The sequence below is a fragment of the Corapipo altera genome, unplaced genomic scaffold, assembly GCF_003945725.1.
Source record: "Corapipo altera isolate COAL_440 unplaced genomic scaffold, ASM394572v1 98, whole genome shotgun sequence".
Taxonomy (NCBI): Eukaryota; Metazoa; Chordata; class Aves; order Passeriformes; family Pipridae; genus Corapipo; species Corapipo altera.
The window spans coordinates 2936024-2962157 of NW_020884914.1; the positions used below are offsets into that span (position 1 = coordinate 2936024).

Consider the following 26134-nt stretch of genomic DNA (forward strand, 5'->3'; position numbering starts at 1 on the left):
TCCGACACCCCCTCCCCCGATTGCCTGCGTCTGACTCATTCGCTGGTGCCTGTGCGAGAGCAGAGCGGGGCGGGAGAAGCGGGGGGGAAGAGCCTTCAAAGTAGCCGCGGCTGGTCTGGGTTTGACAAGGCGGCCGTGTGAGCTGTGCCCCTGCCAGCGCAGGGCGGCGGTGCCGGGGGCGGCGGAGCGGAGCGGCCCCGGCGCGCACCCGCAGCGCCGCGCCCGCGGCCCCGGGCGGATCCCGCCGCTCCTCCGGGAACCGCCGCTGCCGGTTCCGAGGAGCTCAGAGCAGCGCGGGGGGCTCCGTGCCTGCCCTCCTGGGGAACTGCTGCGGCAGCGTTGCGATTGCCCCTTTGAACAGCGAGTAAAAAAAAAAAAAAAGGGGGGGGGGGGGAAGAGAGAAAAGAGGAAAAAAAGAGGAGAAAAAAAAAAAGATGAAGACGCTTAAATGCCTCCTGCCAAAAGTAAAGAGCGAATCTCAGTTGCGATGGCTCTGCTAAAACTTGATCATGCGGGATTTCAAGGGATAAAAAAGGGCTGCCGGGCTGCTATTTACTGCGGCGGGAACAAGTTGCAGGATGAAATCCAGGCGCTGAGGGACCTATTTTCCACTTCATTGTTTGCGAAGGAATCTACTGAAATGACTTTGAGGATCTTTAAACTGGAACTATGTGGAGGGAGAATGCAGTAAGTATTGCCTTTCGGGGGAGCACCGGTACGAGCCGAGGAGTTGGGCAGGGGCGCGGAGGCTCCGGGAGGCGCGCAGGGATGTCGGCGGTGCCGGATCCCGCGGATCCGGGCTTGGCTCTTAGTTCCCAGCCGGCACCGAGGAGCAGTTAGGGAATGCCGGCTGCCTTTGCCTGGCGCGCCAGCGTCCTACATTTAGCCGGGGCTGCTTGAAGAACTATCCTTATGCATATTTACTGGAAATAGTGAGGGGAAATCAAAGCAATTGGGCTTCCCGTGGCGGGTTCAGCTAGAGTGTCTCCCTGGGCTTGTTTATGATAAACTGGGAATGAAGCTGTTCCGTTTCAAGAGCGAAAAGAGCTTTATCCCGCACCGCTTTAGCTGTGTTCCAGGTTATGCTCGTTTCGAACCTGACGAGAAAACTCCTGCCCTTGATCATGTGAATTAGTTTGCTTCTAGCTGCCCTTTCCAGGTCGGACGTCTCTTCCCGTAGAGCTCAAACCCATCCATTTCACTTGGAAGCAGCCGGGCGGTTGGGAGCCCAGGATTTTCCTGACCTGGATAGGGATGAGGGACGTTTCCCGGACGGCTGCGGGCTCTTAGCAAAGCGCTGAAATGTATTTCTAAGGGGAGGGGGGGGGGAACTTTTGAGCGCAGTCACTTTATTTCTGTTCACATGAGGTTGAAGTACACGTTTCTTCCCCCTCCCCGTCAACCCCGCAACCTGACTAACGCCTTCTCCCCGTCTCTGTCCCGTTCCCCGTGTCCAGCCCCCCCTCGCCTGTCTCCCTGTGCGCGTAGCTGCCCTCCCGGGATGCGATGTCGCCCGCAGGCTGCGGCGGGGATCACGCGTGCGGCCGGCGGCGCGGAGGCCGCCCCTGAGCCCGGGCAGCGAGGGGCGCGACATGCCCGCGGTCGCGACATGCCCTGCACCGACAGCAGCACCGGCAGCGACACCTGCGGCCCCTCCGGCTCCTCCCGCCGCTCCGTCTCCTGAGGCGCTCGGTACGTGCGGCCGCGCCCGCCGGGGGGCGCCCGAGCGCCGCGGCGCGGGAGCGGGGGGGGGTGGGGGGGTGGGTCTGTCGCGATAGTCACGACTCCCCCGGGATTGTCGGGAGGGACGCGAGGCGCTCGGGCTGGGTTTTCTGCCGCGGAGGGGGGGAGCCCGGCCCGCAGTGCAACAGCGCAGGGGCGCTGATGTGCGCGGTTAAGCGGTCGGTGGAGCGCTCGTCTGCCCCGAGAGGAGGTGATGGTGCTGCCAGCCCTTGTCTCGGTGTGCGTTCCGAGCAGCAGACGGCTCTGACTGATGATGGAGATGGGGCTGGCGGGATGAGAGAGAGGGGAGATGTGAGAAGTGCCACCCCTGATTGGACGGCCCCGCCAGTGTGTTCTGTGTGACGCTTCGCAAGAAGCTTGGCTTTATGTGGCACAGGGACTCCCTTGCAGCTTGCGGAGAGCCAGTTATGGGGGTGGAAATCCCTCGGGGCACAGAAACAGAGGGAGATCTTGCAGAGTCAGACCTGCTCTCCCTCTTCTCCCTCCTTCAGATAGTTCAGATCACTTCTGTGCCTCATCTCTCTCCCCATCCTACTCTGTCTATATTCAGCCCTCTACAGAGATTCAGTGAAGACATGAGGTAACCAGTGCAGTGATGCTCATTTATGGAACACCCTCCCCTTCAACACCAGGGACAACTTTGTGTCCGAGATCAGCAGTTCTGAGATGCTCAAGTCAATGCTGCATGAAAGGAGGGAGAAGAATTAAGATGGAATATTGTGCTTCTGAATCCGTTCCAGAAATGCAGTGTAGGCTTCCTTGAGCAGCAGCTGCCTAGGAGAGATCTTCAGAAATAAACCAGCATGATTTTGGGATGCTGTGAGATGTATGGAATATGTGGAGTGGGGTTTCCAGCAGACCTCTGGCTTACTTGTCTCATTTTGAGCTAAAGTACCTTTCCCTGTCAGACCATGACTGAATTTTAAATAGATGTTCAGGATGAAGGAATATAGATTTCTGTTTTACCTGTTTTAGTGCAGCAGGGTTAAAGAGAAGGATGATAATGTATTTTGGTTTTGGTTTTTTTGTGTGTGTGTTTTGTTTTTTTTTTTTAAATTGTCAGTAATTTTATTTTTTATTGGCTATCCAGGAAGAATGTAATGGGTCTTTTCTCTGAACTTCTGCTACATTTTTTGCTTTGCTTGTGGGAGACCAGCTGTAATACTGTCATTATCAAGCCAACTTTTTGAGGGGATACAAGAGGCTTAAACTGGAACTAAGGTGAAGAATGCATTATAAAAAGCTGCTAAAGTTTGCATTGTGCCCAGATGCTTTCTGTTTAAAACCTTCATTGGAGCTCTACAGTATATATTTCTTTCCCCTGTGTTTTTCTTATACAATGTGATCGCTTTTACAGGGGACAAAGCTGGCAAAGATGAGGAAAATTGGCTGTGCTCTCCTGGTACTCCAAGCTCTTCTGGCGCCTTTGGATCTTGTTCGTGGAGCAGAGAAAAATTATCCCATCCTGAACATTGCAGTGATTCTGGGAAGGACCAAGTACATAACAGAGAGAGATATCAGAGCTCTCTGGACCAGGGAAATGTCAGCAGACCTGACTGTTGATGTCAATGTAGTGCCCCTTCTCGTGAACCAGACTGACCCCAAGAGCATCATAACACATGTTTGCGACTTGATGTCAGGCACCAAGATCCATGGAGTGGTTTTTGGAGATGACACCGATCAGGAGGCAGTAGCTCAGATTTTGGATTTTATTTCATCTCAGACTTCTATTCCAATTCTTGGAATTCACGGCGGGGCCTCCATGATAATGGCAGATAAGGTAGGAAAAGTTATTACAAGCTTTTATTAGTCTAATATACTTGTGTTGGTCTCTGTCTTGAGTAGTCAGTACAAGCAGTTCAAAAAAGATGTTTGTAATTGTCTCTCTGTACTTCAAAAAAAGAAAAAATATGTATAGCAGTATCCTTGTTGTTTGCTCTTCAAATACTTGGAAATACTTTGGGGTTCATGCCTGAAACTCAGCTTTTTGACACTATAAAAGCAACTCTAATGAAATTTTAGTCTCCAGCTCATTAAATGATGGTCAGCCTAGAAATTTTAAGAGCAAATAAGGCACATGGGTGTAAAACCAACCTCAAAATAGTAAGTTCATGAAATAATTTTACATCTTATCCCCAAAATCATAAACAAGTGTTCTGTGGTGCTTACATGAAATAGCAAGTGATAGACCTGGATGTGTATGAAGACAACAGTAGTAACAGGACAACAATATTAAACCAGACTTCAGTGATCTACTACAGTCTATAAATTAAGTAGTCTTGCACACTTGAACCAGGTCTTGTATTCCCTATATTTATTTAGATTTTTGTTAATTGGGTACTTCTACTTTCCTACTGTAGTCCATGCAAACCCATAAAGGGATTGCCTGAAATCTGGAGGTAATGACAGATTGTTTTGTTGGAAAACATCTCTTTATATAATCTCTTGTGAGACTGGAACGACAGAAGTGACTCATGTCTCAAGTTCTTTAACGCTGTAACAATTTTGTGGAAATTCTTGCTGGCACTGCAGCACTGATGTTGTGCAGTGATCACAGCTGCTCCTGAAGCAGGTGCTCAGCACCAGGCAGGGCTGAGCTCTCTGGTGTGGATTGCTGAAAGTCAGAGGAGCTCCCACTGTGGTGTAAAAGAGTTCAGGTGTGGGAAGTCACTGGTTTTCCAGTACATGAGGCTTTTCAATGTTAATTACAATTTATTTCCTGATATTTCCATCCTTCAGGATTTCTTATTAATGGAATATTATTGCTTCTCATAAATGACTTTTGAATAGTAAAGAGGTCTCTGAATACATCTGAAAAGGAAGTGGACCAGACATATTATTTTGTGACTTGAGGGAGAAAAAGAAGCAGGAAAGTGACAATGATTAGTTATGATTGAGGAATCAGCTTTGAACTTTGACTCTTTACCTCTGGAAAAGACTCTTTTCCACAGGGATAAGAGATATGTTTCTCTTGGTATTTTGAATGGTCTTACTTTTAAAACTTATGTCATACAAGGAGAGGACAGTAAGTGCTGAATTATGGCAGAGATTCTGTAACAACGGCTTTGACATCTTGATTTATATGGAAAGATCATTACAGTCAATGCTACTGTCTTAGATACAATTCCAGTGACCAAGTTACAGAGGCAATTATTTCATGTGCTTTTAAATTACTGCACAGATTTACTTGTCTTTATAAAGCTGGGTTTATATGTATTTTTGACTTCTATTGATACATATTTCACTCACTTGTCTCTGCCAGTGTAAGAACACTTAAAGGTCTCAGCCCATGCTGAATCAACTTCCCCACTCAGTAGCAGATGCAGGATGTTACTGATTCAGATCTATTTTTTACTTTTATATAGAAAATGAATAGACTATCTTCCTTGTCTGAGTGGGTTACTACTGCATTTATTGTAGACTAATATTGTCATTAGTATATTGCTGTCTTTGATTTTTAGGGATTATCGCAGTTTGCTGATAAAACTTTTGTGATTAAATTTGGCTTCTAAGATTTCCACTTGGGAAATCAAAATTGTCTTTTGTTTGTTGAAACAATCTAACAGAACTGCCTCCAGTAACTTGAACTGGCTGAAGGAATTGTTTGTTCGTGTAACTGGAAGTGCTTTAATTTTGAACTTAGCCTGTGCAATGTGCAATGTCTTGCAACTGGGTTTGGAACATCACAGTAATGAGACAGGCATGTGTCACTCAATTAACCACTCATTTAGGAATGAATTCCTGGGAGCTGAAGGTGAAATTCTCTGTGCTGTCATAAAGGCAGGGGAGATGAAGTCTGAGGGAAGGGGTCTGCAAATGTGAAGTCTTTCAAGTCAGTGTCAGAATTTCAGCAGAAACAGATGACTGTTGGCTGAATTGTGAAGGTTATTAGTGTTTAAAGTGTTCTGTTTTGTCTCATGCATTGGGATGTGCAAAAAAAGGTGATCCCACTCCTGCCTCTGAATGCAGTTCTCTGACACTCTACTAAGGCCATTTCATTTCTATCCTTATCATATGTGTTCTGTGCCAGGCGGCTGTTATATGATGCTTAACTGTCCTAAGCTGAACTAAACTGAAGCCACAGATATGAGAACTCATCTCTAATGCTCTGTGCTGCTGGAGACTTTATTGCATGACTCAGAGGAGATAAGCTTGCCATATTCTCTATGGCTAATAAATACTATGTCAATGTGAATCTGGCGTGATGAGCCATGCCTTTAAAAAATAAGAAGTTGTCCTAGGTTTCTAAAGATGAGAGATTCCCACATGTGGAGTTTGCAGTGATTAATGCAGGACATGCAGCTCTTGAAGCACCGAGTCCCTGGGCGAACACCTGCAGCGAGTGCTGTCTAGTCTAGACTGCCTCCTTGGCTGGCCCAGCTGGCTCCTCTCTGCTTCAGTTTACTCAGAGTTTGCCTGCACCATCTGAGGAGAGACATTGCATGATTCAGACAATGAAAATAGGCATGTGAAGCCAACAAAACCAGAATGTTTTCTGAACCTGGCTGATCTGTTGTCACCTGACGTCAGTTGTCGAAGCCCTACCAACAAACCAATGTGGCACTCGAGGGTGTACAGCACCTACCTGATCCCAGCTGTGCTGTACAGATACCCTTTGGACAGTGCCACATGCTCTACCTCCAGCTGACTTTGTCACCTGCTGTTGGCAGGAACTCTCCTGCCAATGAACTGCTCCTTGGCTTTGGTCCCCAGTTCTGCCACAGATGTCAAACATATTCAGATGTGGGATAGTCAACTGAAACAAGATGAGAATTGTATGGGGCATCTGTGCCAACCTGCTGTGCATCAGCATCCCTTGGAGGATGCTGAAAACAGGCTGGCTGTTTATTCGTCTTGTATCTCTTGACATTTGAGAGATCTCAACATAAACACTACTTAGGAACTGTTTTCTGACTTGAGTGTTTGGTTTCAAACACAGTTACCTCTGTTTCACCACACACTATAATTATAATGATAGCATTTGTCATACTTTTTGAGAACAGGACATCGTGGTTAGTTCTGTGTCAATAGGAGGAAAAAAAGCCCCTGCATATTTTAAATAGCCAGTATACAGGAATACTTGATGTCCTTGAACCACACTGCTTTTGCCTGTTGCAGAATTAAATCTTTCTAACTTCTCATTAGATGTCTTTATGAAAGACATAGCTTGAAGCATTTTGCTGTTGTGGAAACACTCACAGTTACAGTGCTAGTCAAAAGACATTAAAGGTGAGGGTAATTTTCCGGAAGGGCTATTACAAGGTGATACTTTTTGAAACGGCTCTGGAAGTGTTATGCAAACTAAATAATTGCTTTTTGAAAAGATAAGTACTATATACTATTATATTATAATTCTATAAGAGCAATGGAGGTTAGAAGGGATTGCTGTAGGTTTTCTAACCCTGGCTCAGTGATGAGCCCTGGCTCAGTGATGAGCTGACATGGAATTCAGATCTACTCAAGTTTTAAATATCTCCATGGATGTACATACACCACAGCTTTTCTGGGCAATCTGTTTCAGTACTTAACCTTTCTCACCATGCAAATATTTTCACTTTATCTCATTAGAATTTCCCTTGATACCACAGGCTCTTGTTCTTTTGCTGTGAGTCTGAGTCCAGCTCTCTCAGTGCAGTTGTATGCTGCAGTTACACTGCTCCTTACCTGTCGCTTTCCTGGGGGAAAAGAGTTCCCTTGGCCCTTTCTTGCACCTCTAGACCTCTGGACTCACTTGGATATATTGATGTCTTGTATGGGGGGACCAAAACAGGACAAAGGACTGTAGATGTGGCCTCAGGAGTACGGGAGAGGGGAGCAGTCCCTCCCCTGGAGCAGCTGTGCTCCTGCTAACACAGCCTGGTTAGGCTCTGCTGCCGGAAGGGTGCACTGCTGACTCATGTTCAGCCCGCGTTGGGCCCCCCATGTCCTATTACATTTAATAAAAAAGGCATCTAACTGTGAATAAGCAGTGAAGAGAACTGCACTTCTAAATCTCATTTGTTCTTTTGGTGGATATTTTTCAGGTATTTTACTGAAATAGTTGCAGATGTTTGCATTACGTGTTTTTTTCAGCTCATTACAGGTATAGCTTGGGATTGCTCTGTTTTTCCTCATTCCTGAGATGCCAAAACTGTGCTGCACTTGTGCAAAGCAGAGCTCTGAGCCCAGCCCTGTAACTGTGATCAGAGCCCACCCTGATTCCTGGCTCTGGTACTGGGCATTTATGCTCCCTTATCTCTGTGTGACTTTGTCCACTGCTCCTAAAGTTCCTCCACATATCTTACACCTTCTTTGCCAAAAGCACAGTGACCATCTAAAAAACCAAATAGGTTCAAAACTCACATTTCACATTTGCCCTGTGCATAGGTGTGCTTCAATTCTTACGCTTTCAAAATTGTTGTGATGAATGGCAGGGGTGTGTGTGTGTGTGTGGTGTTCGATTTGTTTTTTATTGTAGAATCTTTTCTGGAGGTCATACTTCATGGAATGTGCTCATCAATTCCCACATTGTCCATATGTGTTATGTAGATTTCTGTCCAGCTCATTTAGTTGGCTTGTAAGAGCAGTTCTGTATTTTTTTCTTACAGAAAGTCTTAAATTTAGGGTTTTCTATAATAACTTCTTATGCCTGCCCTTACTGATAACTGATATTAGCATGTGTATGGCACTGTACTTCTGAGCCTGATATTGAGTTTGGCTTTGTTACTGCCAAAGACTGGACGATTACACTGTAGGTTGACAATACTGTAGTGCAAAAATACCAGTATTCATATAACTGGTGTTTCAGGTCTAGAAATGGGAGCTTGCAGTGTTCTGTTGCACACAATACTTCCAGATTCTGACTCATTTAAAGAAGGAATTGAGTTTGATTTTCTTCCCCTCTAACTGTACTAATGCCCCTATGGGAAGAATAACTTTCAGATATTCTAATTTTTATTTTGAGCTGCAGTAAAAAAGTAACATTGACCTCCCTGTAAATCCGTGTTTACTTTTCCATACCCATTAAAGTCAATCTGTATGTACTTTTTAAGAAGATTCTTGTACATCCTTAAAGATTTTAGAACTAGAATGTAATCTGCAGTTGTACCTTTTACACCCACATGTAATAACCACTGATATTAAATGGTTAAAAATCTGCTTGAGATCTGTCTTGCCAGGTGAATGAAGTGAGTAGATGTAATGTCTTGTGGTTTTTTTTCATCAGAGGCAGTGCTGTGTGAGGTGTTGGGATGGAGCCTGCTCATTAGCCATTGCTTTTCCTGAACTGGCATCTCTAGGAGGAAGTAAAGCTCCAGCAGCTGCTGCATTTGGTGCCTTTGGTTGGGTCTTGGAGCCAGAGAAGCATTATATTAATGATGTGAGCCTTGCTTTCCTGCTCTTTCTCCCACTCTATTTCCTAAAGGATTTTCCTAGCTACTTCTGAGACGATTATATTATTCCTCATTCTCTTATCTACACAAATTTTCCCCTCTTAATTTAGCACAGGAGAGAGCATGGAGGACTTTCTGGAATACTGGGAGAATAGACCTGAACTCTCATGGAACTGGAGGGAGGGATATTTAGTTTAATTCTCCTCAGTAGAAGGTAGTTTTGAAAAGATTAGGAATTTCTGTAACTAATAAGCAGATTGTAGGAAATGGAAGTCTTCTGGAGTTTACTTGATTTTTCATGTAGTTTAGGTGTGGGTAAATTCTTATTTTTTGCTAGAGTCGACAGTTTCAGCTGAGCCCAGGGTGGGTTCCTTTAAACCACTTTTATTTAAGAGAGAGGAGTGCTTGGCTTCACTTGCATTTTAGTTCTTTACAGTAAGCAATATCTTTTCATCTCAAAGGCACTGTTTTCTTTCTCTTCAAACTGTTCTTACAGTTCTTGAAAATAGAAATCCATAAGCACCTTTGTTTTGAGCAACATTTTAAAACCACTAGCAAGTCATTGCTGTAGATCATCCATGCAGTCTCTCCAAACTATTGCCTGCCTATAGGTAATTATAACACAGCAGACTCCTGAGCTGGGAAAGTAGGACACCAGACCTTCAGCATAATTTTCTACTTGCAGATATTCCTGGTGGCATCTTTGGAATTTGTTTTCCCAAGGACATTCTCAAAAATTCAAAATTATTCCCTTTAAGCTACAAAATAATTATAGACTATTACAAAACACATAGGGCATTTCTGGCAATCCGAATGCATCCAGAGAACTTACCTGGAAACATAAAATTATGCAGTGAACAGAAGAGAAGGGCCTTTATATAATGTCAAACACATTTCATGTTTCATCTATTAATTATTTTTGAGAGGATGCTTAGACTATTTGATTAGACAACTTATTAGTGGGATTTTATTTGTCTCTTATTTGAACTAACAATTTAATTTAAAGTATTTCTCTAACTTTTTTGGTCTTCTTGGAAGAATATGGGGTAGGTCTGCCTACACTGGTAGAAAGGCCTTTGTACAGATGAACGGAAACTTTGCAGTCTGTAGCTGGTTTTATTTTTTACAAATCTCTGGTCATCTGCTTTGCATGTACTCTTCTCCTCTTCCCTCCTCCCTCTTCCTCCTCTGCCTTCATTCTTCCCCGGAGCTATGAAGTTGTGTGGATTTTACTGAGGGAGCCCAGCCTGGATTGTCACCACGCCATCTGTCACCATATTGTTTGCTTAAATCCTTGAGATATTTTCTTCTGTGCTTCACTGCAATAAATACATAAAGCTGCAGCAGCATCATTGGCTATTTATATTAGATTTAGACTTAATGTCCTTAGGAGAAAACCCCCGTGGTTGTATTTGAGGTGTATAAGCTACAGGCAGGGTGTAAAACTGGGCACGGCTTAATGCTGAGTGCAGAGCTCTGGTTACACAGCGTGTTTTCACCCTCCACCCAAGGGCCCCTCTGCCTTCTTGACATGGATGCCCAGCTGGGGGTCTCATGGCCCTGGAGAGGCAATACTGCTCGGGGATTATACTCTGGTTCTCCCCATTCTTCCTAGGGAAAGGTTCTGTGCTCTTCTGTAAGTGCAGGATGTATCTTCCTCTGTCCTGAGACTCGATATACAGGTCAGGGAAAAGTAGAGACTTGCAGGCTGTATGAAACCAGAGCTGGAAATAAGATTGGTGAGAAGGGGAGATGTTTTGGAGAGCAATTGAAGAGCAAAGATATATTATATATGTAGTATAAAACCCATAAATATATGTATTCTATAATATATTATAGTATATATGTAGTATAAAAGCTGAACAACCAACAGGGAAACTGTCTTGTTTCCTAATATGCAAACATGATATTCCAAGTTGCAGATGGAGGTTGCTTGGTATCCAGCAGCTGTAAATTTGTAGTATGCAGTTAATGTTATCTCACCTTTCCCAACAGCAATTTTCCCTGTGTTTTCCACACATGTGAAGCATAAGTGTCTGGAAGGAGGAGGTGGTTCCAGGTGGTTCTGCCTTTCAACTTGAAAATTTTGTGTCCCTTGATCTGGGTTTTGGTTAAGCTCTCTTAGAGGTGCTGCATTACCAGATGACTTCTCAGTGTTTTAGGCTTCCTGTCTCCATCATAGGTTTGGGGCAGTAATTTCCTTTTAGGCTTTTAATGCAGATAGGCTGGACTGTTTCCTTGTCACAAGTTATTTGCTGCAGCACGACTGAGAACACCAATGCTGGTCTTGCTCCATGGCCTCTGCTCAGTGTTTGTACCTATTTATAGCCTGCCTTTTGTGCATCTTGGAGCAAGGTATTTCTATACACGCTTCATTCAAAGGGTTGTTGGGTGGGAAGCTGCCTATCTTTTCTTTTTGTTTCCTTTTCTTGACAATGGTGTTTTTTTGTTGGGTTTTTTTTTTTTTAATGTCCTAACTTTTCGTTCAAGATTTCTGCCAGTAAGTTGATTAATACAAAGTTTTGTCTATTTGTGCTGTCCAGCTTGCCTCTCCACATGACTCGAACTAGCACTAGGACTGCTTTGTTTTCACTGCATTGATTTTGTGTCTAGTGGAGACACTGCATATGTGGAACCACTGTGAAAGAACAGGGATTTTACAGCCACCTTTCAGCTCGACACAACTTACAATACAATTAGGAATGACAGTTACAATTGAATAAACAGAAAATAGAATTAAGGTGATCTAAGTTGCTTTTAGGAGTTACAGAAACATATAATTAACAGACAAATTACATGTTATTTTTTGTGTGTGAGGCTAATTAAGAATTCTGAGTAAACTGTGTTTGGCAGAGGCATCAAAGCTGTATGAAGCACCTAATTGGGATGAGAAGGCTTGTGAATTCATCATAAGAAAGCAGATGCAAAAACTTTGAGAAGTGTCTGTGTTCTACTCAAGTACCCCTTAGGATGCCACTCCCTCCTCTCTCCTTTCTCTGTCTGCATTTTAGCTGCTGTTGTCTGCAAAAAGGCTGACATTTCCTATTGTGGGATCTGGATTCTAGAGAAAGATGTCTGCTTAGCATGCAAAACTTTAAGCTCTATCCCTTTACAATGTAACAGTGAGCTGGTACAGAAGTTGTAAAAAGAAAAATATGCCTTCTTCACCTGTTCCTAGTCTGCCTTTTCCTTACCTAGTCCATTCTGTGTGCAAACCTCCTTCACTCAACAGCTGCTCCCAAACACCCTCCTCTTCTGTCCTCACCTGCACCCCATCTATTTGCTGTTCTGCTTTATACTTGACTGTCACTTTAGAGTTAGGGTGGGTTTTTTTCCCCCTTTTTTTACCTTCACTTCTAGCAGAAGCAAGGGTGGGTAGGAGAGAATACACCTCTCTGCCTAAAATTATGTACCCCTGAATATTAGAAATATTGGGACTCTTTCAGTATACACAGAGCACAGATGAGAGCTGGGCTAAAATATGATTAATTGGAGCAAATTAAAATTCTCTGGATCGCAAGAATAAAGTAAAAAACTTATGAATTTAAGCCAAACCTGTTTCTGTTTAATGAGAAGAAAATAGAGAAAGGTACAGAAATTGAACCAGGTGTGAGGTAGGGTAATGTTGGTAGAGAGCTGAAGTGGTAGTAAACCAGGAATAAAAATTACTGATGAACTGATCTTTGTGAAGAAAGTAGCATGAGAAAACCAGAATTATTTAAAACTCTGAACAGTTTTTACAGATTTTGTGCAATTCTTCTTCAGTCCTAAGTAATTCCTTCTACATTCATTGAGTAGCTTTATATACTTGTACAGGAGGACACTTGCTATTCCTGGTGCAATGTAGAGAGTCTGGGCTGTTTAGTGTCTGGAAATTGATATATCAGAATGTCTACTTGTATCCACTCTAGTGTAATTTAAAATTTCCCTACTGCGTTTACTTTTTCCTTTGTAAGCCCTGAGACAGGATCAGTCTATAGGCTTTCCTAAATATAAAATCCTCCCTTTCTTTTGCTGTGCACCTGGCTGGCTACTGATGTCATTCTATGTAAAGATCAATTTCTATAGCAAATGGAAAGATTTTTTTTTTAATAATTGTTTCATTTGTAGTAATAGATGTTCTCTTTTCCACCTATGTATGCATGTATGTTCACTCAGTTGAGGTACCTTGTGGACATGCCAACTAACTTGCTTTTTTTAGGAACTGGGATCTGAAAAAAATTCATAATCCCCTTTTTATAACTTATTTTCATTTCAATTTTTCTGATTTTTCACATCTCCCATTAAAGCCTTTAGAATACTTGGGGGCAGGACAGACTGTCAGGTAAGATATGTGAAAGCAGATTCCCACAGAGTTAGTTGCTGATTCTGCAGTCCCCTCTGTATATGAATGTGTTTTGCTGTTGTTTTAAAAATACTATTCTGAGACTCATGTTCACTGGCACTTACTACTAAAATTGTAATTATGTGCACTGAGCACAGTTCTGGATCGTGAATTACATAAATGCTGATGTTGTCTAAATGACTGGTTGTATCAGGAGGCTGAAAGTGAGGATTGTCTTCAGAGAACAGAGCACAGGGAAGAGCCAGACAAGGATGGCTGCAGCTCTTTGCAGGGTGAGCTCACTTGTGGAAGGAAAAACACAAGTTTGCATGATCCTCTCCCCACTTCAGATCGTCTAAAGTAAAAAAAAGATCTTCACAGCCATTTCTAGATATACTCATCCTGTCATTGCTACCAGTCTTAACAATTTTAAAAGTAGCATCACACATTTTCTACCCTTTCTCAGGACACAGGGCTTAGGCTACAATCTCCTGTTGTTCTTAACTATCCACCACTATTTTATAGCATAAGAGTAGCTGGAATATTTCCAATGATCGGTGGAAAAAATTACACTAAATAGATAACTTAGGACAGGTGTAAATAATAAAAAAAATCTCACATTTTAACATCCTGAACAGTTACTCAGTAGCTTCTCACTATACACAAATACTTTCAATTCCCAGTTTCTCATAAAAACACATTCTCTGAATAAAAATTTAAATGAACCTGTGGGAAATTTTATATGGAGCCAGCTGTCACCTGCAGCATGTGTGCCTTTAATGGTCACTGAAAGCCTTACTAATCATTTTTGTGTGCTTATTTAAGTTGTTTTCTTTCTGGTTCCCTGTATGGAATGACAGCTGGCTGGAGAGGAGCTAGTTTGTGATTTACCTTTTTCACACTGTGAGGTAGAGATCTTAAAATAGTGAAATATTTCAGCCAGCAATAAAATGTAACAACCCAGCTCAGTAATCCTTAGTCCAGTGTAGGACCTATTGATTTGTTAAGCTGCAGTGGAGACCTCAGTGGGTACTGCCTGCAAGCAGTGGAAAACTTAAGCCCAAATAAGAATGAACTTTGCTCATTTCCCACGTTCCACTGCATTTTTTTTTTTTTACTGTATAAAGTAGGTTATAGTCATGCCAAACCTTAGTTTTAAATAAGTTATGCAGGGAAAAAACCTCTCTGGGTCAGCAAAGCATTTCTAGAAGGTGAGGAACATACTTCCATTGGGAAAAGATACCATCCAGCTCATATACAAGTGCACATGGGAAGCAGAAATCCTGCTGGTGTGATCCTGGCTGCAGTGTGATTGATTTCACTGTGAAGTAAAGGACCAAGAGCAAGTGCAAAGTAAGCAAACACTTTAAATAATTAGTCCTTTAGTGCTTGCTTAATTGCTTTTCCTGAAGATCTGAACGCTGTGATGAAAAGAGACAATGGAAGGGGTTTTGCCTTTCTAATTAGGGGTTTAGTATGTTCTTTATGTAACAGGGATAAAGATGCAGACAGTCTCTTAATATCTGAGGTGGAAAGGCCAAGCAATGCGTTAGACTTAAGGCATCTTCTGCTTAGAAGAGCAATCTCTGGTGAAAGGAATGATTTGGTACATTAAGGGCTGTAATAGCATTTGGGGTGTCCTTTCAAATGGTGTTCTGGATTGTTGGTGAAATACCTTGTTGACAAGCTAGCTGGTTTTATTTAAACTTCATTTTGATAATTAGATTTTTGTCTTACCAGGTCATTTTGAGGTTTCATTTGCATATTCCACCCAGTTAAAAATTCTGTTATTAAAACAGCTTTTCTAACTCAGTTCAGATGGTGGAATATTTTCCTTCTTAACGAGCATTCTAGTTTGTGTAAAAAAACCCCAAATTCTCCCTCTCTTAGTTTCTTTTAAAATCAAGTATGTAAAGTAAGGCTGACTCCCTATTGAGCTGGTTTAATCATTTGTTTTTCCATCTGCAGAGAGCCCGTTCCCAAGTAACTTCAAAGAGCCTTGCCTGAGTAAAAGCTTCCAGCTTTGGAGCAACAAAGATTAGAGAAATATGCTTATGCAACAGCTTGAAACCTCTGGCTATCCTGACATGGAGAATACAACTGAATATTTCCCTCTATTATTCTCTTACTATAAACCTTTAAATATTTGTGAGGGAGTGTTTTGCTGCCACTTTGCTTTTTGCCTCCTGAGGTGATTTCACAGTGTGATGGGTGACATGAGTGCACAGACGTGGCATTTGTGGGCTCAAGGGGAGCACTGGGTCTTGATCTCCATCAAAAAAAACTATCATGTAACTCCATCAAAAAAACAACCATAAACTTCAGCCTTGATGTCAATTGTTCTATAGACAAGCCTGAAGACTTGCAGCAGCAAATACACCCTATTTCTTATGTTTTAGATTTGTGCAGCAGCAAATACACCCTATTTCTTATGTTTTAGATTCGTGCAGGCTTTAATCAAGTGACGAAGAAGCTTCAAGTGAAATGGCTCCTGGGAGAGTGGGAACTTCATTTTTAAAATTTTCTGTGTTGATGTGTTATCTCTCAGCTTGCTAAAAATAAAAACAATCCCCTGCCCAGTACAGATAAATAGATATGAGATGCATATTTTATGTCTAATAGGTAAGGCATGTTTTTGAGTGCAGTAACAAATAGAAAGATGATAAAATTGCCATTAGAGTGTTTGTGAAAATCTATTTCATAGAAAGGGCAATGTAAGTAATTATCTGTTTCTGTGGCCTTCCTAGCTAGACACTGTACCTTATTCATGGCATTCCAGTCCAGTGCTTGTCATCATAATTTGGAGAAAAGTTGATTTTTTTTTTTTTTTAAAACCTTCCTCCCCTTCACCCCACCCCCCAATGAAAATCAGTGTGTCTGGGATTTGTCCCAAATTAATTTCCTGTGGAGAAAAGTTATGAGTTTGGTCTCAGTACAATGACTCTTCTGGATTATAATATCTGTCAGTAGAAATGCACTACTTTGGTTTTAACTGAAGCTATTTCAGATCTTAATTTTTGGCTTAATCGAATCCTTACCACAGGCAAATCTAATTCTGGCATACTATTTCAATTGCACAGACTTTCATTTCTGACTAAGGATTGGAAGGATTAACCCAGATTTTAGCAGTTCTCTCCATGACTGGGTGGATAGGATTAAAATCTCTATGCTGCTCACAGTGGCTGTTTATTCCAGGTTTTGATTATTAGTTATGTCTGGCCAGAAAGGGAAAATTTCTGAGAATAAGAATACAGCTAAAAGAACTATAGTTAATTCACTGGATTGCACTGTATTTCAATTTAAAAAGAACTCAAACATGGTTTTCCTGTGTACAGGACCACAATATATGGGTTAGAATATTCTAGATTACTTTTGTAGTTTGCAGTATTAACAAATATATCATATTTGAGACTGCAAAAATAGATATTTTAGAAAAAATAATTGGGTAAACCATGAATGGCATTGAGTTTAACAGGACCCAATTGTAGCATCTTGCTAAGAACTGGTTGCATGCAACACCTGTTTCTGGTGCAGAAGCTGGCAGTGTATGCCAGCATTTTGTTTCTGTCAATGCTGCTGTTAGAAATAGAGACAATTTTGCCTCACTATAGGGGAAATGCAAAAATTTCTGGAATATTGTCTGCAGTTAGTCTCCCACGTTCTAAAAAGCCCTGGCTAATCCTGTAATGGGCTTAGAAATGAGTGACTCCAGTGGGCAGGGGGTGAAAGTCTCACCTGCAGGAGGTGAGGTGGGCTGGTGGTGTTTAATCCGCTAAAAATGAGCCTGGGAAGGGGATATGGGAACTGGATACAGGATGAAGAAAAACCGATTGAACAACATCAAATGAGTCAACAGAGGACTCAAACTAAGGTGGGCATAATTTAGGTGAGAAACTGAAAGTACTCAGGAGTATTTAGAAGGAAAATGAAGAGGTTCAGTAATAGCAAGAAGCCAGCTGGTGTTATGATGGAAGCTGGTCGATGAAGAAGAATGAGGACTTGTAGCACAAAGTTCTTTCTAGTTCTGCATTCTTTACATTTCCAAAAACCTTCAGGTAGCCATACAATGCTATAATAACATTGCCTGCAAATCTAGCCGGGCTTATATAAATGTTAGATTTGGCAAAGATGAAGTGGGATGAGTAGAATCCTGATGTACTGCTCATCAGAAATTCAAGGACTGTGATTATCAGCCTTGGAAAGACAGACTGGCCTTGGGATTCTTGTAGGAATATAGAGAGCTCTGTTCTTAGAGGTTTTAAAGCCTCATCTCCTAGTAAAGGATATACTTATATTTCCTGGGGAAATGTGAATTTTACCTTTTTATTTGAAGTAGGAGAGTTTGACTATTCTTTGGGTATTTCTGCCTTGCTGTATTTTATTTTTTTTGTGCCTCAGGCAGCATCAGAATTCTCAAGAGATGTGATGAAGACATGCTCTCCACTTGGAAAAATAGTTCTCTTTGCTTGTCATCCTGTTTTATTAGGGAAAAAGACGATCCATTAACAGCCATGGAGCTCCATGGTTGGAAGGTTACAGTATCCAAAACAGTGAGACCTCTGTGAGTTCTGTGGTCCAGTCTCACTGTGATCTGCAGGTGATGTGATCTGCCTGTCAGACCTGCTGTACAGTGGTTTATGTGACATAAATTTGTAGGCAGTCTGGGTTGCAGTTGCAGCTGGACACCCAAAACATTACAGCCTTTTAATGTCTGTGCTGGACACCCATTGCCATTTTCTGGTGGTATTTCTGTGTCTGTAAATAATCAGGTATTTCAGCCCACCCAACTGTCTTTGACAATGAGAACTGACTTGGTGAATATTATGATTCTCATTCATAACTTTGGTTCACAGACTAAAATCTGTTGGTTCTTTCTTGTGCTCTGGAGAAAGGGTTTCTAGTGAGTGCCATGACACACAGGGGGTGTAGTGAGCTAATATGTACATAGTGAATATAGCAAGGTAATGATAATCTGATTATTGTATGTAACCAGGTCAAGGAACTAGAAATTGCTGCATAAGTACAATATTTTCTTTCTAGTGAGGGATAAAAGCTGATGGAATGGTGTCTGTGAAGAGATGAAGAACCATGTTTCCTCCTATCTGGGGAAGGATGTTTAAAAAAACCCCATACTTAGATAAATGTACAGATAAGTGTTTCCCTGGATTTCAGGCACTAATAACTTCCTTTCAGGGTCCTGGTCCCAGCCTCTTGTCTCCCCACACTTTTTTGGTCTTACTTCACTCCCGGGATTGTATCTGGAGCAAATTTTTTCTGTCCAGATGGAGACCTGAGCAGGAAAGGTAGGTCAGGTTGCTGTGGGGTGTGCTCCTTGCAGGTGGTGTGTGGAGCAGCACATCTGCTCCCATGGGCACAAAGGGAAGCACCAGCCCTGGACCTGGACACCAGCAGCTGCCCTGTGCCTCAAGAGCAGCAGCAATGCAGATTGTGCTGCTTTTCTATCTGTGGATGATTTTAGCTGTGAGGAAGAGTTTCAAAAACTCAGTGCAACAGAAAATAAGACCAAGAGATATTGATAAATATCCCTCTAAATGCTGAAAATCTCCCCCTGTTTAGTGTTGTTCTTCTCTACTGTCCTGAGAAAGGGATGATTTCAGGTGTCTGCTCACAGAGCTTGCAGAGCCTTCAGCTGTGAAGGATTCTTTAGAGCTAATGTACTTAATCTGGCCTTGTTGAGCAATTGGAAGTGAATGTTACTATCACTGAGAATTTGATTTTATTATTGAATAGCTCTTAAAGGCTACAGAAGGTGATGCTTTCCAGAATCTATAATTTTTGTGCAGATTGAAGCTGGGTAAGGATGTATTCTCAGTACCCAAGAGAGGCTCTGCTTCAAGGGCAGAATGTGATATACAGCAAAACATTAGCAAAGAAGTCTGTGAAACTTTAGTTATGCTGTATTATTTTTGCCATTCTGTGTGGCTGTGTTTAAAGAACTGGAATGATGTCCTTGCAGGAATGGAATATTCTTCCTAAAATACTTGAATGAAACAGGCAAAATCTTTTTACTAATAATTTGCTGTGGCTGGACAGGAAGGTTCAAATGATGTGCTAATTAATGTTACATATGGTCTGCAACACCTGGTTAGAATTTTTTGTAATATTTTTTTCTCCAAAAAAGATTGAACAGCAAATTGGATAAAATTTTGTTTCAAAGTGACCAAACCTGCTTCTTCCCTGAAGCAATTCAGACTTCTTCCAGACTTCATTAGTACTGGAATTCTAATCTGTTTAGCTCTTACAGCTGTTTCATTTTCAAGGACCAGGAGAGGCCAATTATTTGGTTAAAAAGTGCTTATTGATGACAATATGTGACCATGGAGAAAGAAAAGGTCAGTGCAGATGTAAAAATAAAATAAAAAGTCTAAGGCCCTCCTAGCTGAGCTTTTGGGAAAGAAGAAAAAATTCAAAGCAGCATCCTTGGTTTTAGTGTTGTTTTGAGTGTTTATGTGATGACCCCTGTTTTTTTGCAATGGGAGTGAGGTTAAAAGGATACATCTCAGTTTGAAAAATAAAACAGATGCATGTTCTGTTTCTTTGTGCTCATGTCATTAAGTAAGGACGTGTGAAGTGCTGGAAGAAGGTAGTGTAGTTTTGTGAATCCCTTGCCGGGCACCAGTTTCTTTTTGAAGTACATGGCTTAAGCTCTGAGGTAGCAAAGGATTGTCACTCAGTGTTTCTGTTTTCACTGATTTGCTGAAGAGAGCATGTGCAGAGTCGTGAAACAAAGTTGTGTCACAGCCAGAACTCCTGGAACTGCTTCCGTGTGCATCAACAAAGCCAGTTTTGGTGTGCTTTTCTCCTCTTGTTTCTTTTATCAGCCGAGGTTTTGCTTTTTGATTTTGAGAGGACCACCATCTATTTGCAGCTTTATGGTCTTCATATCGTGTACCTTGATTCCCCTCATCCCTTCCCATCCTGCCAGTCTCTCTGTTCTAGTCCTACTTTGATGGGGGAGCTTTGGAAAGGTATTCTGAGTTAAAGTTGTCTCTTACATTCCTTTGCTCTTTTGCTGCATCTGATCTAGTCTGACTGGCACACAGAAGCCCTCAGGGCCTCAGATAAGTTGCCTGTGGTCTGCCTCTGCTAAAAGTGAGAGTTGGCCTCCTGCCTCATTTCATTGGAAGTGCCTTGGAATGGCAGCTGTGCTTTGTCTGCTGTTTTGGACAGAAAACTTGCAGAATTTGCCGTGTTTTTTCCAAAGTGAAGATCAACATGCTGCAAAGAGAACAAAACAGTAAGAAACATCTATCTAGCAAGTCAGCAAATGAGCAGTAACGTTTATCTAGCAAGTCAGCGAGTGAGCAGTGTAATCTCTTAAGTTCAATGGTGCTTTTGAAAACACCTCCATTCATAGTTGCTGGTTTTAGTCCAAGTTAAACATGAGCTCGATGTCAGACCCTGATTTGCAAACTTGACTGTTACCTGAGTAAGCCTGGAAGTTTATAAATACCTAAGTGGCCAAATGGACACACAGGTAAATTTGTAATCCTCAAAGGACTTAAGTACATTATAAAGACAGATACTGGTGTGTAAATAGTTGCTCAGCTATGAACAACTGATAAAAGTGCTGCTTTCTGTGGTGTCATCCTCTGTTGATGTATTTATTTTCTGTTTTTAAGAGGTGATTAACTGTTAAGTGATAAATTTGCTCAAAAAGTGGTGCTGGTAATGAGATATTTCTCTGAAAAGGAGGGGTTTGAAAGGTTGCAGGCATGACTCTGAGAAGGGTATGAGGGACAGGTTCCTTTGATCCTCTGGGGTACCAAGAACTCTGAAGGTCAGGCTTGCACTTTGTCCAAGGGATGGTAAATCTGCTTTCCTAAACATCATCTGTGGTTTGGGAATTGCAGCAGTTTTTCCTTTATTGTAATTTTGGGCATGAACTGTGCAGCAGTGTCACCTTATTCCATGTACTCTCTGCTCATACAGGATTTTTGTGTATATTGGTAATGTTTTAGGGCTGAAACAGTTCACATTAGCAGACACCCAGATTTGGAAGAAGAGACTAGCCAAAGTGTTACGATAGAATGAAGCAGAGGATCCTATTATTCATGCTGTCAGAAAAGTGATTTCTGTCAGTTGTATGGTTTTAGTCTTTTTGGGGGATGTGGGAAAAAAAATCATTGACCTGACATACTTTCTCATCTGGCACTTACTAACTTTTACTGTTTTCTCCAAGTTAGTCCAGTGAACACAGCCTCTTCTGGGCTTTACTAGATATATGAAGATCTGTATTTTCCTCTGGCATTTAGAACACCTGCCATGTTGATTAAAATCTCACTGATCTGGTTCTTTTGGGAACTGCCCTGATGAAGTTTTAAGTGATCAACTGTGAACTGCCTGCCACTGCAAAAAGACTGTCAGGTAAATAAGCTGGAAATCCCAACTGAGAACCAGTACCCTAATAGGATACTGTGCTGGAATATTAATTTTGCATTCCCAAGCAGTCCCAGTAGACATGTAATCCACTGGCTGTTCAAGTAACTGGATTTTCATGTCTGAATCATCAGTATGGCAACAAGTACCTATGAAATAACGTGTGGGTAATGAAGTGCTGTCCTTCTCTAATGTTTGGTTGGGCCTTTCATTGTGGGTGAAACACCTTTGATTACTGGAAAGGACAAGCAAAACAGTAAACCAAACTAGTGTTTGTCTCTCCTTAGCTTAACTTAGCATGTACACAGTTGTGCTCTTCAATGGGAATCTTTATTCAGTTAATTCCCTGATTTATATCAGTTGTATGTGCTTTGAGAAGAAACCTAGCAAACTTGGTTTTTTTCCTTGCTAGGGTAGATAATTGAGCTGAGATATTTGCTGAAACATATTGAAATGATACCAGTATTGGTTTAAGGTATTTAGCAAGTGTTAGCATGCCATTCTGTGAAAGAACTCCTGATGTGAGGCTGCATTAATCCACTGAGTTAAACTGTAGTTATGCATGTCATTCAGTAAAAGCAGAAAATACCTGGAATCTTGAATGATGTTTTTTGATTTAAAGTATTTATTCCTTTTATATCTGTGAGAGTATTTATCTCTGTGCCACTGGCCTGTGAAAGACTAGAAATAAATCTCGTTCCTGATTTTCAGTTATTATTCTTGCATAATAGCAGTTTACTGAATTGTTTAGGGGAAGTTATGACATCATGTGTGACACAAACTAACATGAATCAGAAAATTTTTTGTGTTAGTACCATAAGACTCCAACACACTACCAAAACAATAAGGTTTTGTATCTCATCACTGGATCTATTATTTCTGTTCTTTACTTGAGGAGGGTAAGCACAGCACAGGAGAACCACTGGGCAAAACACAGTATGAGGGAAGATCGCTGTGCTTTGAAATCTGAAACAAAGCAAACAGCCTTGAAAGAAGGCTGAACAAACTGAACTTGGCTGATGCAACAGTGGATGTGTGCAAAATTAAAAAGCAAGCAGAGCTGTTTGTGTCTTGGCCATGCCTTTCAAGGAGAGAAAATTTGTGTCCCATGTGGGAATAATACCACTGTGTGTCTGTAGAAGACAAACAAAACTGAGAATGTGTGCAGTGTGCAAAGTCAATCCTGCAAGTGAGTGCTATTGAATAAGATGGTTTTGCCCAGAAATAATATTGTTGCCTCTTTTTGTCTGTTTTATACTTTTCCCTTATTTCTCCTGCTTATTCATTGTTAATGAGAATTAACATTAATTTGCTCTATAACATCAAAGTTAAAATGGCAGCACTGGTGAGACTATGGGAAAATATTTGGTTATGGGGGAAAAAATGGGTATGTGAGGTACTGTTGTGGGGGGGCAGAAGCACTGACACTGTCATATGCATGAATGTGTTTTCTGATTATCCCCTGAATAGATGTTATAATTGCTAAGAGGAATGTGTTTGATATGGTTCATGCTATGAAATCCATTGTTCAGTGTAGCTGCATGGTGTATGGAAATGCAGTATAACACCTGCAGTGCTTCCTGTTTTAAAGCTGTTTTCTTCTGGTTCATATTAAAAGGTAAGAACAAACAATATCTACATAAAAAGAGCAGTCAACAGGTACTTAACAAAGAAGTTTTTAAACAGATGTCTCAACTGATCCCTCCTTTTTGTGTGCTTGTGGCAGGAAATTTAGGGCTTTGCAAAAGCCTAAATCTTGTCTTGTTCTTGTCTGGAATACCCTTGAAGTGGTAGTTACAGTTAAATGTCCCTCTCTTGGAATATGGAATAATTTTTTTTCTTAAGAGGAAGGACAGTGCTTTGTTTAAAGATAACTGATAGCTTGCCTCCTTCAAATTGAGAATAATGTCAGGATCCCCATCTTGGCATGCACTACTGAGCTATTTTCAGGGAAGTGCAACTAAAAGCTATAATTCCCCCTGGCACATCAGGGGTGTAATGGAGGTGTCTGGCAGCATTTCAGTGAAACAATTAGGTTTAGTGAAAAGGATTCCCTCTAGGTGTGACTGTCAGTCAAAGCATAAATAGAGGGTGAGAACCTGCTACCCAGCTTTGGTACCTTTTGGACAGCAGGTTTCAAGCTCTTGCCAGCCAGCACAGGTGACATGTAATGATTATCCCAGCGTTTTGGGATTTCTAGCTTATGTGCTGAGAAGAAAGATGCTTGAAAATTAGACATGTCCAGTCTTGGAGATGGGGAAGAACCTTGGGGGCTTCACTGTTCAGTGTATTCAGTATTGTTCAGTATATTCAGGGTATGTGGCAAGGGAAGGCAACTGAGGTGTGGTTAAACTTGGGAAAGGCTTCTATAATGATTTATTAAAAATAAGTTCTAGGAAGAGATAGATCTGAAACAATGAACAACATTTGGCTCTGGCTGAGCACGATAGCATGATGATTCATATGCTTTGTGTAAGTTGAAAAAGTAGGAGCACTTGCCATTTGTCACTTGGACATCCATAGCTCATTGTAGGGCATGTAACCAGTGTTAAACTGGCACAGAAACAGGTACTTGAGTGCTTCCTTGAAGGGGCAGGACTAGGAACAAAATAGCACCTGCCCAGTGGTTATTTTGTTTTAAAAGTTTTATAATAAAGTCTTCTTCAGCAAACAGTGAAATTAGCTTTGTTTAGCTTTCATATCTGACAATTCAAGTTGGTGACATGTCCGAAGCACTTGTTACAGTGACATTAATGGTGACAGTTCCTTCAGAGTGATTGTGTTTTATCAGAGAACACAGGCAGGGCTGGTCTACATGGAGCTTGCCTTGAGGGCACAAACTGCTGCTTTGTACTAGGGATGGGTATCTGGAAGTCTAATAACTTTCAGTGCTTAATTATTTAAAATATGTAACAAAAAATGGTGGACATTATTATCTTTCTAATTGATCTTGTGAAACATGAGTCCATCCTTCTCTTATTTTGTGTGTGGGAGTTGGCTTTTTAGACAGGGTGTATAGCACAGGGCATGAAAATGTTGGATGACTATTTTCTCCTTTTCACATTACCGTGACTTTCCTTAAAATACTTTTGCATTTCTTGTGGCAGCATTAGAAGTTTTCACTTTGGAGAGCCTCAGGGCTCTGTTCTTCACTGGGTTCCTCTGCCAAGGCACATCAAAGCGGTGAAAATTCTGATATTATTTCCCTCTGGTTAGATTCCACCTTTATCTTGGACTGCAGTAGTCTTTTTTTTGCTGTTGTTTCTGGCTGTGCCCGACCTTCCAGTTACACCACAAGGCTGCAGCCAAGGAGCTTATTCAGGCAAGAGGTTCTACTTCATTATATCCTCCCAGTCTCCTACAATTGACTCCCAACATGGTTTTACCCTCTTGCTCCCTCCTCCCAGGAGCTCCAGCCACAGCTCTCTCTGGTGTAGAACTCCTGCAGTGACATCTCCAGAATTCAAGCTGATCTTCAGGACTGTATAAATAATTGGTGAAAGCTGCAAGGTCCCAAATCTGGAATACAGCATGCTCTTTCATTCCAGACAGTTACCCATGGATTGTGGAATATTTAGCTGATGGCTTGGAGACAGATTTTGTAAAAAAAAAAAAAAACAAAAAAAAAACCAACAAAAAAAAAGCTCTTGCATCCTTTAGCTCTCTGCTGGAGATTACAGGATGAGATTGCTCTAAGCATGTTGTATTCAAGGGTTTTACATAATGCTGAGTCGAGGGAAGGCACGCAAGCATCAGCAAAGTAAAACTTCTGGTTGTAGCTTTTTCTGGTTTCTGTTGCTTAAGAATTAAAAATTTTCTTCTTCGGGAGCACATTTTGGAGCAGCATGTCTGTGGTATATGGGGTGATTTCTCTGGGCTGTCTTTTTCTGTTAAGATATGTAAAGGAATCTTGCTTTTTTTCCTATGTGCTACCCTGAAGATTAACCAGACTTATTCTGTGGTAAGGTGTAGTGTTTCACTTTTGATTTTAATGTGAATTAAGAACTCAGGTAAAAATAGAGGACTTTTTTTTTTTTTTTTTGGTCTTATAAATGTTCTTGGCTGCATTTTGTGCTATCAAGCCTATTTTTTCCACTGTTATCTGTTTCCAGACTTTGGTTAAATGTTGGCATAAAGCAAACACATGTAGTCAAGGCTGGCTAAACAAAGGCAGTTTTTTTATAAAGTATGCAAGTTCCTTTAGAGGCATGTTCAAGGTTTGGACAGTGTATGGAGATGTGCTAAAATTTGCACTCAAGGGGAGAGAGTGGATTTCTGCCAAACACTTACTCATACT

At 41.5% G+C, this 26134-nt stretch overlaps 1 protein-coding gene across 3 annotated transcripts in view; it reads left to right on the forward strand.

The window, feature by feature from the left end:
• Positions 1-230: 230 nt before the first annotated feature.
• Positions 231-26134, forward strand: part of GRIN2A (glutamate ionotropic receptor NMDA type subunit 2A) — a 173897-nt gene continuing 147993 nt past the window's right edge. For all 3 annotated transcript variants that reach the window (XM_027654956.1, XM_027654957.1, XM_027654958.1), the window contains exons 1-3: positions 231-687; positions 1458-1692; positions 3101-3523. In XM_027654956.1, coding sequence (XP_027510757.1) covers positions 3119-3523 — 405 coding nt within the window. In that variant the 5' untranslated portion in view covers positions 231-687; positions 1458-1692; positions 3101-3118. The remainder of the gene's footprint in view (positions 688-1457; positions 1693-3100; positions 3524-26134) is intronic.